Source organism: Rhinolophus ferrumequinum, chromosome 15 (genome assembly GCF_004115265.2).
Source record: "Rhinolophus ferrumequinum isolate MPI-CBG mRhiFer1 chromosome 15, mRhiFer1_v1.p, whole genome shotgun sequence".
NCBI lineage: Eukaryota > Metazoa > Chordata > Mammalia > Chiroptera > Rhinolophidae > Rhinolophus > Rhinolophus ferrumequinum.
Genome location: NC_046298.1, coordinates 38,803,882 through 38,821,771, shown reverse-complemented (window position 1 = coordinate 38,821,771; position 17,890 = coordinate 38,803,882). Strand labels below are relative to the sequence as shown.

Sequence of the window (17,890 nt, the reverse complement as noted above, 5' to 3'; positions counted from 1 at the left end):
GCTGCATGTCAATGTGTCTATCTTAAGCCTTCTTATCCCTGACTTTCCTTTCTGCACTGCAGGTGTCAGATGCCTGGGGAATATGGCACATGATGAGTATTTATTGGGGGTGAGTGGATGGATGCATGGATGGATGGATGCATGGATGGATGGATGCATGGATGGATGGATGCATAAATGGGTAGATTGGGAGAGGGGTGGGTGGGGAAATGGGAAGATAGGGAAATGGATGATTTGAAGAATGGGTAGATGAGAAGATGAATGATTGGCTAGAGGGAAGAAGTAGAAAACAGAAAGAAAGATCAATAGATTCTAGCTTTATCATTTATAACCCTAGCAAATTAATTCTCTGTCACTCAGGTTCCTCACTTACCTTTGTCCGTTCAGGCTGCTATAACAATATACCATAGAATGGATAGCTTATAAACAACAGAAATATATTTCTCACAGTTCTGGAGGCTGGGAAATCCAAGATCAAGGGGCCGCAGATTCAGTGTCTGGGGAGTGCCCTCTTCCTTATTCATAGATGGCTGTCTTCTCACGTGTCCTCCCATGGCGGAAGGGCGAGGGAGTCCGCTGGGGCCTCTTTCATATGGGCACTAATCCCCCCATGAAGGTTCCACCCTCATGGCCTAAATCATCTCCCAAAGGCCCCACTTCCTAATACCGGCACCTTGGGGATTAGGTTCCAGCGTGAATTTTGAGGGGACACAAACATTCAGTCAGTAGCATCCTATTTAAAGTAGGGTTAACGATAGTACCTACCTCATGGAGTTGGAGTGAAGATTTAATGTGTTCATCCAATCCACCATGACAAAAACAAAGTCCCTCTTCCCTGCTATACCTGCTCCCACCCTTCCCAAGATGGTGTTCCCCACCTCAGTGAACAGCACTACCAATACTCAGTCTGGCAGCCAGAAAACGGGAAATTATTCTTGATTTCTGTTCTCCCCTTTGCCCACCACTCAGTTCATCAACAAAATCTGCAGGATCGGATCAAAACATACCTAAAATCTGCCTGCCTCTCTTATCATGCCCGCTGTCACCAGCTGGTGCAGCCGCCGTCCTCACTCACATCGACAACCCCAATAGCCTGCTATCTTCTCGCCCCTCCTGTAATCCATCTTCTCAGAGCCACCCGAGGGCTCTTGTTAACGTAGAAAGAGGATCATTGGCTATAAATTTCTATTCTAATAAAAGGAAATTCTTTTACCTTGTCCTATGAGGCCGCTGCCAATCTCTTCTGACTCATCTCCTATTACTGTCCTGGCCACTTACGATGTGGGAACCTGATCTTTCAATGTATTGAACACGCCTAATTTTCCCACTTCACTCTTTTACAATATGCTGTTCCTCCACTCATCACATGACAAGATGCTTCTCATCCTTCAAACGTCAGCTTACGTGTTAGTACTTTAGAGAGACTTTCCACGACCACCTCACTTGAAGTGGATTCCCTCTGTTACTCCCTGCCCCAAACGCTTGATTACTTCACTCCTTCACTTTAAAATTGCTTTTATTTGACTTTCTTCCCAATTAGAAGTAACTCAAAGGCAGAGTCTGTATCTACCTCATTTGCCATTTTATTCCCAGGACCTAGCACATAGTAGGTCTCAGTACATATTTGTTGAATCAATAAATGACCCACAAGAAACTTGGAGGAAAGATGTGCAACATATGTAATAAAGGATTAATATCCACAATTCGCAAAGAGCTCCTTCAAATCAATAAGAAAAAGACAACAGCCCAATTAGGAAAATATGGTTGAAGTTGGAAACAGGCAATTGATAGGAAAAGAAATCTAAATATGTTGAATGCATTTATTATGTCAGGTTATTCATGTACAATATTTCTAATCTTCACAACAACCCTGCAAAATGAATATAGATATAAAGAAACAGGCTTAATGAAATTAAATAACTTGCCCCAGGGCTATCAGTTTCTAATGATAGAATCTAGATGTGAATCCAGGTATTATCGCCAAAGTCAGTCCTTTCCACTGACTCACCTATAGACTATAGACTATATATAGATTATAGAATCTCACCTAGGCTTAATTTCCTTTCAAGAAAAACAGTCAAGAGGTCCTAAACATAAAGAAGAAAAAGCAACAATCCAATAGAAAAACAGACAAAACATCTGAATAGGTCATAGAAAAAGAAATACAAATTGTTCTTAAAGATAAGAAATGCTTCATCTTGCCTATATTAAGAGAAATGCAAATTAAACTACCCTGAGACACGATTTCTCATCTATCAGATAGACAAAACTACAAAACTTCAACAATATCTTTACTGAGAAGGCTATGAGGACAAGAATATTTTCATATGTTACAGTAAGAATGCAAAATGTGTAAGTCCAATGCAGTGAAATTTGGCAGTATCTGTCAAAATTACAGGTGCATTTTTCTCTTGACCCAGTACTCTCACTGCTAGGAATCTGACCCAAAGATACAACGGCAATAAAAGGTTGCACGCCCACGGCTGTTCATTGCAGGGCTCTTTATAATGGAAAAAGATTGCAACAACTCAGATGTCCACAGGAGACTGGTCGAATAACCTATGCTTCATCTACATGATGGACAACTAGGCAGATTAATGAAAAATAGGAAAGCTCTCTGGACACTGTTCCGGAGTGATCTCCAGGATATACGGTGAGGTGTAGAAAGCAAGTTTAGAACAGTGTACATAATAAAAGAGACACAAGAGAAGGGGCACAGGGGGCCTTTGGGGCACCGATAATGTTCTAATTGTTGACCTGGGTGGTGGTTATGTGGGTTCTTTCCTTTGTGATAACTCATAAAGCAGCACAGCTACATGAACTTTTCTGTAAGCATATTGTATTTCAAAGAAAGAGTTTTAAAAATCAATAAATTATAATCTCTGAAAATTCTTGCCCAAAGAAATAGGTTTGGTCTCTCTCTCTCTCTCTCTCTCTCTCTCTCTCTCTCTCTCTCTCTCTCTCTCACTCTGTGTGTGTGTGTGTGTGTGTGTGTGTGTAGAGAGAGAGAACCAAATGAGGGGACCTTGCTTGCACCTGATTTGAACAAGCAGCAATTTTTAAAAGTCACATTTTTAGACCATTGAGGAAATATGAATATGGACATTTTACTAGATTACCAAAAGGACTTCTTGTTAATTTTGTTAAGTGTGATAATGTAAGAAAATGTTCTCTTTTAAAGAGATGCATACTTAAGAATATGGGGTGAAAGGGCATAATATTGGGTTTTACTTTAAAATACTCTAGCAAAAGAAGTAGGACAATAGGAAAGGCTGATGATACGTTGATAGTTGTTACAGCTGGGTGATAAGTACATGGGGTTTCTTATATTCTCTATTTTTGTGTAGGATTTAACATTTTGTTTTAAAACAATTTTTTTAATTAATTAAGTTGTGAAGGTCCCAGTCATAATGGCCTCTGAAGAATTCTGTATACTTGGTCCCAATTTAGTGTTTCAGTGAAACGTGTCTGTAACACTAGTCCTTAGGACTCCATTGTGGCCAATTCCTGCATTCAATAAATATGTTTATGCACTGACTCTGTGTTCAGTTTGAGTTGTCTGGCGTTAGGCTGAAAAATGCTCCAGAAAGACCAACCATGTAATTAGAGGACTGGAACTTTCAGCAGCCACCCTACCCACCCGGGGAAGGAGGAGGGGACTGGAGACTGACTTAGTCACCAACAGCTAATAGCTAACGACTTAATCAATCATGCCTAAGGAATGAAGCCTCTATAAAAATTTTAAACAACGGAGTTCTGAGAGCTGCTGTATTGGTGAACATATTGAAGCGCTCGGAGGATGGCACAAGCAGAGAAAGCATGGAAGCGCCATGCTGTTTCCTCCGTATCATGCCCTACGCAGTTCTGCCATTTGGCTGTTCCTGAGTTATATCCTTTATAATAAACCAGTAATAGTAAGTAAAACATTTTCCTGAGTCTTGTGAGCTGTTCTAGCAAATTATTGAACAGAGGAGCAGGTTGTGAAAACTGATTTACTGCCAGTCGGTCAGAAATATGGGTGGCCTTCACTTCCTATTGGTGTCTGAAGTGGACGCAGTCTTGAGGGACTGAGCCCTTAACCTGTGAGGTCTGATGCAAACGCTGGGTAGTTAGTGTCCGAATTGAACTAAATTGTAGGACAGCAGCTGGAATCTGCAGAGAATTGGGGACTTGCTTGGTGTGGAAAACTCATGCATTTGGTGTCAGAAGTTAAGTGTGCGAATCCAGAAACAGTTTTCTTTTACAGCATATGAGGTAACAGGCTCAATTGGCTGGTAGATAGGGAGACAGCAGGACACTGAAGTTCTCTTGTGATTGCTTCCACCTTCGCATTCAAATGGGAAGCAAGGTCATCAGCTAGGAGTAGGGTCAAAGGGGTCAAATATATGGTGACGGAAGATTTGACTTTGGGTGCTCAACACTCAATGCAATATATAGGTGACGTATTATAGAATTCTATACTTGAAACCTATATAATTTTATTAATCAATATCGCCCCAATAAATTTAATAAAAAAGAAAGCAGGAGAAGTTTTTGAGGTTTGACGAGAGAGGAGAAAGTGTAAAATAATCCTTCAACAAAATAGGTCCAACCACTTTGGAAAACTGTGTCCGTTTCTTTAAAAGTTAAACGTACTCTCACCATGAGATTCGGCCATTTGACTCCGAGGACTCTTCTCAAGAAAATTGAAAGCTTAGGTCCACACAAATATTTGTACGTGAATGTTCACGGCAGCATTATTCATAATAAGCCCAAACTGGAAACAACTTGAATGCCCATCAACAGGCAAATGGATAAACAAAATGCAGTATGCTCATAGTATGGAATCCTCACCGATAAAAAGGAAGGAACCACTGATAAACACAACCACGTGGAACCTGATGCCGAGTGACGAAAACCAGACACAGAAAACTACAGCTTGTAGGATTCCATTTGTACAAAATGGGATGACGGACGTGTTCTGACACTGGATTGTTAAGATGGTTGCACAATTTAGTATACACTTACTAAAATTCATCGAACTGTACATTTAAAAATAGGTGCATTGTCTGATATATAAGTTATGCCTTAATAAAGTGTATAAAAAATAACACATTACCAATACAACGAAGAGGGAAAAAAGTAAAATGGGAGGATTAGGGACATGGGATAGGATGGTGGAGAGGCATTGGGGCCCACTTGGGTTTGTGGTCATGAACACAAAGTGCGATCAGCCAGGGTGGAGGTGTGTTTTTCTCCATCCACACTTAGCTGCCAGGGTGCAGGTACAGAGGAGGTGGAAAGTCGATTCAATGGGGTGAAAAAGTACACAGTATGAGGGTGTGAGAAAAGGAGTGGTGATAACGTGGATGGGGAGTCAGGCTGGGCGGTGGGAATAGTAGTGAGGGGACAGGGAAAAGGCGGTCAGCTTAGTGAACTGTCAGGGCTGACAGATTGTTGCAGTAATAGCTTTCGAGGGAGTAAGCTGGAGAGACAGGAGGTGACGGGCACGCAGTGAGATGCATGGAACTGAGGTTCTGTAAGGGCGGCTGTTACGGGGCTGTCACTGTCTGGGGACAGGTCTTTCTTCCCCACTCAGCTGGGACCTCTGGGCTGCCACAGTCACCACTGTGTCCCGAACAAGGTCTAGGTGTGACTGTGGGAAGGAAGTGTTGGGTGGAGGAAAGATCGCTAAAGGAGCGGAGGTCAAGACATCGAGAGGCCATCACAGTCACCTACCTGAATTTGGAACTCACCATGAATTTTAATAGGAGCAGCTTGATTGGCAGTGAGCCTGGAGCTAAAATGATCACGTGAGCGGCAGTGACTTGGGGGTTGACAGAGCTGGCAGCAAGAATGGGAGTAGGTGCTACGGTAGAAACTTCAAACTTAGGGGATTAGGGAGGAGGCAGAGAGAATGGTTTAGAAGTGAAAATGAGGAGCAAAGAGGATCTTACCCAATATACAGGCCCAGTGGGCATGAGGGCTGAGGAGGTGGAAACAGCCCCCACTTGGAGGGGCTGCATGGAAAGGCATGTCTTCCGGAGCGCTAGGAAGGTAAAAAGAAGGTTCAGAGGGAGGTGAGGATATAGGGAGATGTTGGGAAAAGCCCTCAGTGCCTCTCCCATCCCAGCCTTAACCATTCTGCCTCTACCTTCCCTATTCTGGCCCTGACTGCTCTAGGCTGACACTGTCTGGGAACTGGTCTCTCTTCCCTACTGGACTAGCAGCTCCAGGAGGGCAGGCCCCGGCACTGTTTCAGCCACTATTGTGTCCCCAGCACAAGACCAGAAGGCACCCACTAATTATTCGCTGAGAGTGCCAATTTCAGGTCTGAGGAGCAAGCTGACAGGAAATAACTCAGAGCCAGGAGATGATGCCAAGATTCCCGAAAACAGGGCTAGCGATCTTAAATTTGCACTAACTCTTGAGTATTTTTGCCCTTTATGGGAAAAAATTTTTTTTAATTGGGAGACAAACAGTAAAATCCATAAGAAGTAGGTAACATTATCCTGAACTGGAGCTGTTTGAATTATTGCACAGCTCCTGGAAATCCAGAATAGGCTCAGCAGATTTTCCATCTTAATAGTTAAACAAATTTTCAGGAACGTTTCTGTGCCCTGGATCACCCTGCCCCGAGAACTCAAAACAGTCTCATTCACTCCTTCAACAAACATTTGTTGAGCACCCACTCTGTGCCAGGTCCTGTTCTAGGTATGGAGGGATACAACAATGAACTGAACAGACCAGTGGGTTCTCTTGGAGGTTGTTTGCAACGTCTCATAATAGCACTTGTTTTGCTTTGTGGAATGAATATAGGGATGAGTATTAATATTATAAAGCGACAAGGCACAAAATTCTCAACACTTACGCGGAATTGCTTACTCCTTACCCATTTCTCTCTGCCCACACCCTGACCTTGTCCATCCTTGTCTCCTACTCGATCCATTGCAGTAGGTCCCTCCATGGTCTTCCTGTTCCCACCCCTACTCCCACGCTGTTTTCTACATGCAGCCAGAGTGACCCCATGTCAGATCACATGCCTTCTCTGTTCAGGACCCTTCCACAGCTCCATCTCAGTCCGAGTAAAAGCCGAAGTTCTCACCACGGCCCACAAGGCCCCACACAATGTTCTTGTTACCTCTCTGCCTTCATCTCCTCCCACTCTCTCCTGCTCACTCTGCCCCAACCACTCCTCACTGTTTCTCCAGCCCTCCGTTCCTTTCCTGCCTCAGGGCCTTTCGACCTGCAATCCTCTTTGCCTGGAACTTTCTTCCCCCAGATAAGTGCATGCCTCGCTTCTCACCTCCGTTAGCTCTTCGCTCAAAAGTCACCAGATGCACCCCTTAACCACCTTATGAGAAATTTTACCCCTCCCCCAACAATCCCTATACCCTTCCCTGCCTTTTTTTTCCCCTCTAAAGCACTTACTGCCTTCTAACACTCAACGTTTTACTAACTTATTTGGTGTCTGTTTGCCCATTAGAAGATGAGCTCCGGGAGTGTGGGGATTTGTATGTCTTGTTCACTGCCGTATTCCCGTGCCGAGAAGTGTCTGGTACAGACAGGGGCACAGTCCGGGGTGGGTTCCTGTTCTGAGGGTGGAAATGGGTCAGGGAAAGCTTTTGGGGGTAGAGGAGACCTTAGGGAGTTAACTGGCACTAGAGAAGAGAGGCAGCGGGCACAGCCCGTGGAAGGCTTGGTGATGAGTCCTGATTCCTGGGGTGCTCGAACACGCGAAGGGGGAAGGAGGAAGCGTGTTTTGCGTAGAGACCGCCGCTCCGGTAAAAGAAGCGCCGGGAGCGAGCTGAGGGGGCGGTCCCCGGATCAGGGAAATCCCCGCCCAGAGCGCGCGCGCCGGGCTCTGGGCGGGACTGGGGCTCCGGGGGTAGGGCTGCGTGGTTGCGTCACACGCCGTACGTCCCCGCGCGCGTGCGCTCCTTTCCACGTGCGAAAGCTCCAGACTCGTGGGATCCCGGACGCCGCAGACTCCTGAGCCACGCACTTCAGCGGTCGCCATGAGGCCAGGTGCAGGCCGGGGTTGGGGTCGGAGGTCAGGGGCTGGGGTCGGGCGGGAACCGGGATGTCAGATGGGGATCGGAGGGGCGGAGCCATGGCCTGGGGCCGGGGTTCTGAGAGCCGGGTCCGGTTTTGTGTGGGGAGGGGGTCCTGGTTCCGGTCTCGTGTAGAAGAGTGTCTTGGTTCCGCCCTGTGAGCGATCGTGAGCCTGGGGTTCGGGTTCCTGGTCTGGAGGTTTGTGATTGGCTTCGGAGATCACGATGGTGAGTCGAGGGTCTTGGGCCTCGGATTGGGGGAGTTCTGAGCTGGGATTCGTCTCATTGAGGCTGTCGTTAGGAGTCTTGTGAATTGGGCCGTGGGCGGCACTCGGAGGTCCTGACCCAGAGTTTGGATCCAGGCATCTGGGGCGTGGGTTTGGGGGAATCTGTCTTGGTTCAAAGGTGGAAATTCTGGGAGTTGGGTCGCTTTCAGACCCCCATTTGCCTCCCTGTTGCCGCCGGCTACCGCCGTCCCCTTGGCCCCCAGCCTAGCTTTTCGGAGAGGGTCGGAGTGAATGAGGACTCCCACCCAGCTTGATAGTATGTGGCCCTCTCTGGCCCACTTTCGCGCTTTCTACACTCCCGAGGGGGCGGGTCCCTGAGGATGGAGTGGAGATCACGGGCCTAGTCATTCTCAACTCCCACGGTGAGATGAGATTTCAGAAGCCCAGGATAGGACCAGCGTGCGGTGTGGGAGGGAGGTAGTCACAGGGAAGAGTGGTTTTATTCATTCAATTTTCCTAGAGATTCTAATGAACCCACCCCACCTCCCTGTCACGAGAGCCCTGGCTTTGACAGCAGAAGGGCCTCAGTTCAAAGTTTCCACCCTGGCTCTGCTTCCTTACTGTGTGATCTTGGGCAAGTAGCTTTACCTCTCTGAGCCTCAGTTTTCTCATCTATAAAATGGCGCCCAGTTACAATTTAGTAAGATCATGTTAAGAAAAAATAGCACCTGGTAATCATTTTGCAATATGTAAGTGTATCAAATCAACAGGTTTTACACCTTAAACTTACAGAATGTTGTATGTCAATTATATTTCAATAAAGCTGGAAAAAATAGCACAGCGCTTAACATAATAGTATTGGCTCTAGTTGCTATCTTTATCTTCCTTGCGGGAACAAAATTAGGATCCTATTCCCTGGTGTCTCAGTTCTTCCTAAATTAGGCGGTTGCCCCTCTTCCCACCTTGCTCCACTGGAGTAGGGGAAATCTTCCACTGTGACAGAAAGGGTCTGTTTTCTAGTACAGGTTTTCTTTTTTTCCTTTTTTTTTTCTCTCAGCATGTAGAGAGATGGAGTCATCTGGTGGGGAGGGTCATTTGTGTACCCAAGTTCCCTTTCTCTTAAGTGTTTGGGGATCTAATGATGAAGTGGGGTGGGAGGTGCTAGGCTGTGTATCTCCAACTGAGACCTTGGCAGGCCTGCAGGCATCTGTAGCCTGATTCTCCCAGAAACAGAAAAGGTACCTTCCTCCCAAGCCTTCCCCCACTGTGTTACGGTAGGATATGAAGTTGAGGACGTTATCAGGAGTCAGCTCTTTAGTGGGATTTTAGTCTGATGGAGAAAGGAAGCCTTTGGATTTCTGAGCAGGGATGTGATGTCAGTCAGACTTGACTGACACTTTTAAAAGGATCCTCTTGCTTCTGTGTGTAAAAGACTTCAGGGAGCAAGAGTGGTAGCAGGGACATCAGTAGGAAATTTGTTACTGTAATCTACTAGGAGATAATGTGGCTTGGACCAGGGTTGTAGCAGTGGACCTGGCTAACAAATTGTCACGATTTGGGAATACATTTTGAAAATAGAGCCAACAGTTTGTATGTAGGTGTGAGAGAGGAGTTCAAGGATAACTAATGGTTTTGATGTGTGTGACGAGAAGGATGGAGTTGCTATTTTTGAGATGGGGAAGGCTATCGGAGAGCAGTTTTAAACCAGTCTGTGGATCCCCTCACACACATGCTTGTAGAAGTCTGTGTGAATGTGTTTTTCTGAAGAGTGGGTATTTTTAGTACGTTTTTCTTTCTTTTTTTTAACATATACCTATTTTTTCCTGCTTTATTAAGATATAATTGATAAAAAGTTGTGTAAGTTTAAGGTGTACGGTGTGCTGATTTATGTATATATTTTGAAATGGTTACCTTAGTACATTTTTCTTAGAGCGCCAGGACATGAAATGGATTAGGTATGTTTTGAGTATCTGGGACTGAAAGTTTACACTTGTGCCCACTGTACCCCATGCCGTACCCACACTTTTCAGGTCTCTGTTCTATCAGGCCTGGGGGTTGAAAGTCTCTTATGTCTAGTGGTTTGTCCCCTAAGTGGGAGGGAGGACTTTACCTCGAGTGTACCAGGCAGTGTATTGAGTGCTTTGTGTGGATTAAGTCATTTAATCTTTTCAACTCTGAGGTGAGCACTGTGTTACCTCCTTATCTCCACCTTACAGATGAAAGTCACAAGACTCCCATGAACCTTCCCTGTTCTCTAGGGTTGCAAATGGTGTGGCCATCTCCCTGTTTGGGAACTGCTTGAGGGTAGGGCCCAGGGCTCTGGTCACCACCTGATCCCCTACATCCTGAATGAACAGAGTGGGTGCTTTCTCCATGCAGCAGAACCCAGAGGTTTAACAGTGTATTTAATATTTTTTGAGCCCATACTTTGTGCCAGATGCAGTGGTGGTGTGCTGGAGATGCAGTGGTGACCGAAACAAATGACCCTGCCCCTTTGGAGCTTGATTCTAATGGGGGAGGCAAGCAGTAATAATATTTAAAGTGCCATGGGTGGTAATTGATGGAAGAAAAAGAAAGCAGGGTAAAGGTCAAGTAGCCAGAGAAGGCCCTAATGAGGAGGGATTGTTTAATCAGAGACCTGAGTGCGGAGAAGGAGTGGGTGAGCCCAGCCCACGTCCACAAGAGCCAGGCAGTGGGAACAGCATTTGTTAAAGGCTGAGAAACTGGAGAACGAATTTGTTGGGGGTGGGGTGGGGCATGGGACCCAGGATAGAGGCAGTGAGGTCAGAAAAGTCAGCAGAAGCCACAGCCCTATGATGGTGGGTCCCAATTTGGGCTGCACGTTAGGATCACCAGGGAAACTTTCCAAAGCCCCCACTCCCAGGCCCCCACCCCAAACAATTAAATCAGAATGTCTAGGTTCCAAGGATTAGCCAAAGGTGAGACCTGCTGCTTTAGAGCTTTGGAAGCCAGTGATTGATTTCCTTTGATTGTGATGGAAAACCATTGAAGGGATTTGGGCAGAGGAATGATGAGATCTGATACCCTATTTTAAAAAGGGTGATCACTAGCTGCCACTAGACAGTAGAATGTAGAGGGAGTGGAAGAGAAAAGGTAAATAACTCTTCGTTTCATGTGCGGGAGTTTTGAAACTGTTGTTAAAAATCAAATTAGGAATCATTGTAAGTTCCACATTTTCATCTTTAACACCATTAGGATGCGTGAAGCTTTCATGGCTGTGAATGTAACACACCTTTGCAAAAACTTCAGCGAGTTTGCCATTTAATAGTTTACATCAAGTCAGATCATTTTAAATCAGCACTAATTTTCACACTATTTTATAACTCGTGATTTTTCTGACTGTTACTGAAGAGCTTTTGAAACTGTCCAAAGTCAGATATTGAATCTGTTAGCACCAGGAGAATTCTATCTGCTTCAAACATTGTTTTGTGCTTGGTGAAGATCATTTGCGCTCTCCTGTAGTGACGAAAACAAAGTTTCTGCAACTTTTTTGCCTTAAACTTTCAATCTTGTCATAAGTCCTAAACTGCTTATGAACTGTTGCCCATCCATAAAGGACAGTTCGGTATTTTTCTTCTTTTTCCCCTGAGTTGGCAGAGACTTCTGCAGACTTGGAAGCAGGGAGATCAGTTAGCAGGAGAGACTTGACGCTGAACTCCCCTGTTGGTGGGTTGGCGCTTTTGTTTCAGACACAAGGTCAGGCGTGGGAGGGCAGAAGACGTTCCCAGGGTCTGCAGGATGCCAGGGCCACTGTGCATACCCACACAGTGTTTACTCTCCTGCAGACTAACGAATCTTGAACATAGAATAAATTCTGTGAGTCTGCCATCAACTAAGAAGAGCAGAATATTGACAGTAACCTACATCGACCTACCTATGTACCCCTCCCCTATCTGAACCCCGTAATTTCTCCCTCCTATTACCCAGTATCATGAGTTTTGTATTTATCATTCTCTTGCCTCTTTGGGGGTGGGACGTGGTTTACCATATATATCACCACAGCATAGCATTGTTTAATTTCAGTTGTTGCTGACCTTTATGAAAAGGGTATTATGTTGGATGTGGTTTCCTTGGACTTGATTTTGCACTTAACATTTTGATTCTAAGATTTATTTGTTGTATGTAACTGTAGGTACTTTACATTGTTGATTGTGAATATTCCCCATTTTATTTGTCTGTTCTCCCGGTGGACATTCGAGTTAGTCCTGATTTCCTGCTGCTGTGGACATTCGTGGACACATCTCTGGGTGCACGTTTCCGCAGTTTCTCTCCTGAAGGGAATTACGAAGTGCAGGAGGAACTTCTCAAGCTTCATTGCCCAATTCCTGTTTCTGTTTCCACCATAGGTTTCAGCCCCCGTGGGGGCGGCTTCGGTGGCCGAGGGGGCTTTGGTGACCGTGGCGGTCGAGGCGGAGGCCGAGGGGGCTTTGGCGGGGGCCGAGGTGGCTTTGGTGGGGGCCGAGGTCGTGGTGGAGGCTTCAGAGGCCGAGGACGAGGAGGAGGAGGAGGAGGCGGAGGAAGAGGTGAGTGAGGTTGGGAGATGTGATAGAGAAAGCTTTCCCTGGGCTTGGGGAGCGGAGAGGGAAAAGGCGTGGGGTGGCCCTCTCTCACTGTGTCTCTCCCTTGTAGGTGGCGGGTTCCAGTCTGGTGGCAACAGGGGTCGTGGTCGGGGAGCAAAAAGAGGAAACCAGTCAGGGAAGAATGTGATGGTAGAGCCACACCGGCATGAGGGTGAGTGAGGAAGGCAGGGAACCCACTGCGGTGGGGGTGGAGGTGGGGGGTCCAGAATCCTCACCCCTGCTCTGATTCCCTCACCCAGGTGTCTTCATTTGTCGAGGAAAGGAAGATGCACTGGTCACCAAGAATCTGGTCCCTGGAGAATCAGTTTATGGCGAGAAGAGAGTCTCGATTTCGGTGAGACCTGAGCCCCTGTCCGAGTCACTGGGTCCCAGTTGATGCTGTAACCAGCAGTCTTGTGTCCCTGCTTCCACCAGGTGTCCCACCCATGACAGCCAGGGGATCATCTTAATACACGAGTCAGATCATGCATCCCCCTCCCCAGATGCCTTCTGCGACTCCCCGTTACCTGCAGGTTAAAGTTCCAAGTCCTCAGTGTGGCCTCAAAGGCCCTGCACATTCTGGCTTCACCTCTTCCCACTGCCCCGGTGACGAGTGTCTTCCAGCCACACGGACCTCCTTGCTATTCCCTCTGCCTAGAATACTCCTCTCCCAGCGCTGTGTGGGGCTGGTTTCCTTTCATCACCAGCATCTCTGGTCAGGTGTCACCTTATTTTTTTCACGAGGCCACCTTGTACCACATGTCATCTTCATGGCCAGGCACACCTGCCACAGGGCCTTTCTGCTGCCTTTCCTGCCCCCTAGAATGAGCTTCCCCACAGGTGACTTGAATGGCCCCTCGCCTCCTTCAGATCTGCTTTACATGTCTCCTTGGCTTTTCCTGGACCCCCTTTTCTCATTATCACCTGTCTCTCACCTTGCTCCCACATTTCTCTTCTCCCTGGCTTGATCTTTTCTCCTCAGCACCTGTCACTGGCTACTGTGTTGTACATGGTGTGAATCAGTTCAGTGTATATATACTTACTCCTTGAGGGGAGGGATCTCTTGTCGCCGTCACTGTGTATCCCCAGTGCCTACCGTAGTGTCTGTACATAGTATGTGCTGACACCATAAATGTTTGTGGAATGAATGCATACATCTTGCCACTGTCTGGTACGATCTTACCTGTTTATTATCTGTCGCTGCCCCTTCTCCCTGAGTCAGTAACCTCCATGAGAGGGCAGGCACTGATATCTGTCCACATTTGTCTCTTGTACAGTGATTGCGCACCCATCCCTTTGAGGGCCCTAGAGTTAAGGGCAGTGGGGTCTCACAGGAGAGTCTGGCACTGAGTTCCATCCCCATCTCTTCCTGCCCAGGAGGGAGATGACAAAATCGAGTACCGCGCCTGGAACCCCTTCCGCTCTAAGCTGGCCGCCGCGATCCTGGGAGGCGTGGACCAGATTCACATCAAGCCAGGGGCCAAAGTGCTCTACCTTGGGGCTGCGTCGGGCACCACCGTCTCTCATGTCTCTGACATCGTAGGCCCAGTGAGTGAACAGGGGTGGAGGGTGAGGAAGGGCTGGTGGGAAGGTGGGAGGGAGAGAAAGGCCACCTCCTCTGCCAGCCAGAAGCCCTGCACGGCATGGCTTGGAGCAAGGCCCTCCTCAGAGTACCTGTTAGTAAAAGGTACTTGAACTGCCTGCTCTCCAAAGCCTCATTCAGCCTCATTCCTGAGTTCTTGGCCCGGAGGGAGGGGGGCGTGAGCATTGGAGTAACCTGTGTTAGAGGGACCCAGAGCTGAGTGTACAGATACCAGATTATTTGATTTGGTTGCTGTTTAAAACAAGTGATGCTCCCAAAGTCTGGTGGTCTGGTTTCTCTTGAAAGAACAGGAGATTTCAATTTCTGGGCCAGCATTTGCTATACAGGCTCCCTGTTTAGAGGGTACCTGTGCATCTCACTTCACGACACCTAGCTTATCTGTATAACTATAGGCTGTGTAATTTAGTGGTCAGAAACCCCAGGCTCTAGTGCAGGCATTTAACAGTAACATGGCTTTCAGCAAGTTACTTAACCTCTCTGAGCCTCAGTTTACCTCTCTGGGTAAATAGGTTTGTTGTGAAGATAATTGAGTTAATTCCTATAAAGTGCTTAGAGCAATACCTGGCCTGTTGCAAATATTCTTAGCTGTTATGACTTCATCTCTGTGCCCTAGCTTCCTGGTTTTAAGCCTGTATTGGGGGCATGAGCTTTCAGATCAGGCAAAGCAGGAGTGAATAACCCTGGGCCAAGGACTTCATGAAGTCTCTGCACCTCAGTTTATTCATCTGTAAAATGGACATGGCAACAATAGTTGTTAAAAGTAGCGTTTTGATTTGGGAGTTTGAGGAGATGCTTCGTGCATTTTATGGGCCCAAAGTAGGTGCTCCACACATGAGAACTAGTATCTTCGTTATTATTTATTTTAGGATGGTCTGGTCTATGCAGTTGAGTTCTCCCACCGCTCTGGCCGGGACCTCATTAACTTGGCCAAGAAAAGGACCAATATTATTCCTGTCATCGAAGATGCTCGGCACCCCCACAAATACCGCATGCTCATCGGTGAGGGGTCTGGGGTTTGGCCCAAGTGGGGTAGGACAGGTCACTCCAGGTTTCCTGGAAGAGGCTGCCAGAGCCCTGATTTGGATGGAATTGGAGTGGATGAGCAGGCCTCTTGAGTCTGCAGGAATGCAAAGGGTGGGGGGAGCCAGGTGAGGTTGTGAAGGTGGTGGTCCTGGTTCAGGGTCTCAGATGTCTGGCACCCTCAGAGGGCCAGCCTTCTCTCCTCTGATCTCTTGCCCCTCTCCCTAGCGCCCCCATACTTCCTACCTCCCTCTAAAAAATGGTGCTTTTACACTGCCCCTGGCCTTTGTGTAAAAGCCTCCCTCCAAAGTCCTCTTCTCATCATCTGGTGAGATTATAACCCAGAAAGCACAAACTGAGTGTGGCCTGGTTCGGAGCGGCCCATTGTGAATATTAATGACTGTTTTTTTGAAAAACTTCGGAAGCATATTGTAAAAATGGAATGCTTTATAAATCACCCCTAGGTAATTTATATGAACAGTTTGATGTCTGCTCTTCCCAATTTAAAAAGTCAGTTTCCTTACACCATCTTTTCATTTTTTTAAGTTTTTTTTTTTTAAGTCACACTGCCTTAAAAAATACTACTTTGCATTCTGCTGGTTTTTCTTTTGTTGAGTTTTTTTCCATGCACTCATACCACACCCTTTGTCCTGCAACTTGTTTTCATCTGACAATCCTGCAGACGCTCTTGCCTGTAAGTGCTCATCTTTACTTGCCTTTTTGATGACGTGTCTGTCTCCCCCCCAGACCCGGGAGCGTCTCGAGGGCAGGGTCCGGGTCTGACTCGTCTCTCTGTCCCCCACGCCCGGCCCGGGGCTGGCCACAGAGTAGGTGGCAACCATGGTTTATAAGAGGCGTGAATGAATGGTGTGATTGTGGGTTTTGGTTTATCTTGGGGGTACCGTGGAGGGAGGGGGGTCAGTGGGGGGAAGTGAGACTGGAGGCAGGAAAGACTTTACCAGGAACCTAGTGGTGACGGGGCACAGGCCCCATGGGAGGAGCTGGGAAGATCCAGTGGACCCAGCTTTTAACTTCCACTTTTTTCTCCCTAGCAATGGTAGATGTGATCTTTGCCGATGTGGCCCAGCCAGACCAGACCCGAATAGTAGCCCTGAATGCCCACACCTTCCTACGAAATGGAGGACACTTTGTGATTTCCATTAAGGTGCGGGGCTTCATATCTTTTCTATCAGTAATTGCCAAGCAGCCAGTCAAAGCAAGGGAGCCTCCATCCCTCCGAATCCAGTCTATTCCCAGCCTCTATCCCAACCCTTCTCCCTATAAGTCATCCTCTGCCCCCAAATAGCACATAATGAAAAATTTCTGCAAAACTAGCAGCTTTGGATTTAAAGAGGCAATAGAATGTAGTGGGGAAGTGCACGATCACCAAGTCTGACCATCTGAGTTGAAATTCCAGTTTGCTTTGTCACTTTGAATAAGTTACTTGTGTGCCTATTTCTAGACTTGTAAAATAGAAATATTAGTCCTATTTTTTAGTGTTGATGTAAGGATTAAATTTATCAACATGTGAAGTGTTTAGAACAGAGCCTGGTATAGAATACTAGATAAATACTAGGTGCATGTTAAAAAACATTTCATTTTGAAATACAGTGAACTTCCTTGTGTGCCCTTCCACCAGATTCACCATTTTGTTAAGATTTCTGCTACATTTGTTTTCATATTCTCAGCTTCATTATTACTTTTAGAGAAGAGGAAATAGAAGGGGAAAAAAAACCCGAGTAAAAAATTCAAACACTGACATTTAAATAAATAGGGCTCTGTTGAAGGTTTCCTTTTCCAAATCTAGACCAAACTGAAAATTTCCAAAACCTGAGTGAGTTTCACCATTTCCAGTAAAATAAATACTTCCGGTTTAAAGAGCACACACACACATAAAATAACCCAAAACCTCGCTGTAGACTTCAAATCCTCTTTCCTCTCTAGGCCAACTGCATTGACTCCACAGCCTCTGCGGAGGCAGTGTTTGCCTCTGAAGTGAAAAAGATGCAACAGGAGAACATGAAGCCCCAGGAGCAGTTAACCCTAGAGCCATACGAAAGAGACCACGCTGTGGTCGTGGGTGTGTACAGGTGAGCAGAAGACCCAGTATTCCGCCAGGACAGACATTTGTCCCCTACGCTCAGAGCCACGCGGGTCAGTACTTAGGAGTGCCTGCACAGTGGTGACAAGCTGTGACGCTCCTTATATTCTTCTTCTCGCAGGCCACCTCCCAAGGTGAAGAACTGAAGCCCAGAACCCATCTGGATTGTGAGAGATTGTGTTGCTACTGTTACACGTGTGTTTTTCTATTAAAAGACTCATCTGTCGCTCCTGTCTGGTCAGCTGATTGCTTGGCGACCTCTAGTGACAATAGGGCGCAGGCGCCCTTGGTCGACTTGCGCGGTGTGGGGGTGGACATTCTCATCC

The 17,890-nt window shown here is 46.7% G+C and overlaps 1 protein-coding gene across 1 annotated transcript; it reads left to right on the top strand.

The window, feature by feature from the left end:
- The first annotated feature begins 7,907 nt into the window (after positions 1 to 7,907).
- On the top strand, positions 7,908 to 17,790 carry FBL (fibrillarin). Its single transcript, XM_033127032.1, has 9 exons — positions 7,908 to 8,007; positions 12,628 to 12,804; positions 12,911 to 13,012; positions 13,101 to 13,195; positions 14,218 to 14,388; positions 15,310 to 15,442; positions 16,516 to 16,628; positions 17,408 to 17,553; positions 17,686 to 17,790. The coding sequence occupies exons 1-9, from the start codon at positions 7,998 to 8,000 to the stop codon at positions 17,708 to 17,710; spliced, it is 972 nt and encodes a 323-aa protein (XP_032982923.1). The 5' UTR covers positions 7,908 to 7,997; the 3' UTR covers positions 17,711 to 17,790.
- Positions 17,791 to 17,890: the final 100 nt, after the last annotated feature.

Bases quoted from the DNA above. Each gene is read 5' to 3' on its own strand.
- FBL (XM_033127032.1), top strand. The intron at 13,013-13,100 runs GTGAGTGAGGAA...TCCCTCACCCAG, and splicing joins AGAGCCACACCGGCATGAGG to GTGTCTTCATTTGTCGAGGA. The intron at 14,389-15,309 runs GTGAGTGAACAG...TATTTATTTTAG, and splicing joins TCTCTGACATCGTAGGCCCA to GATGGTCTGGTCTATGCAGT.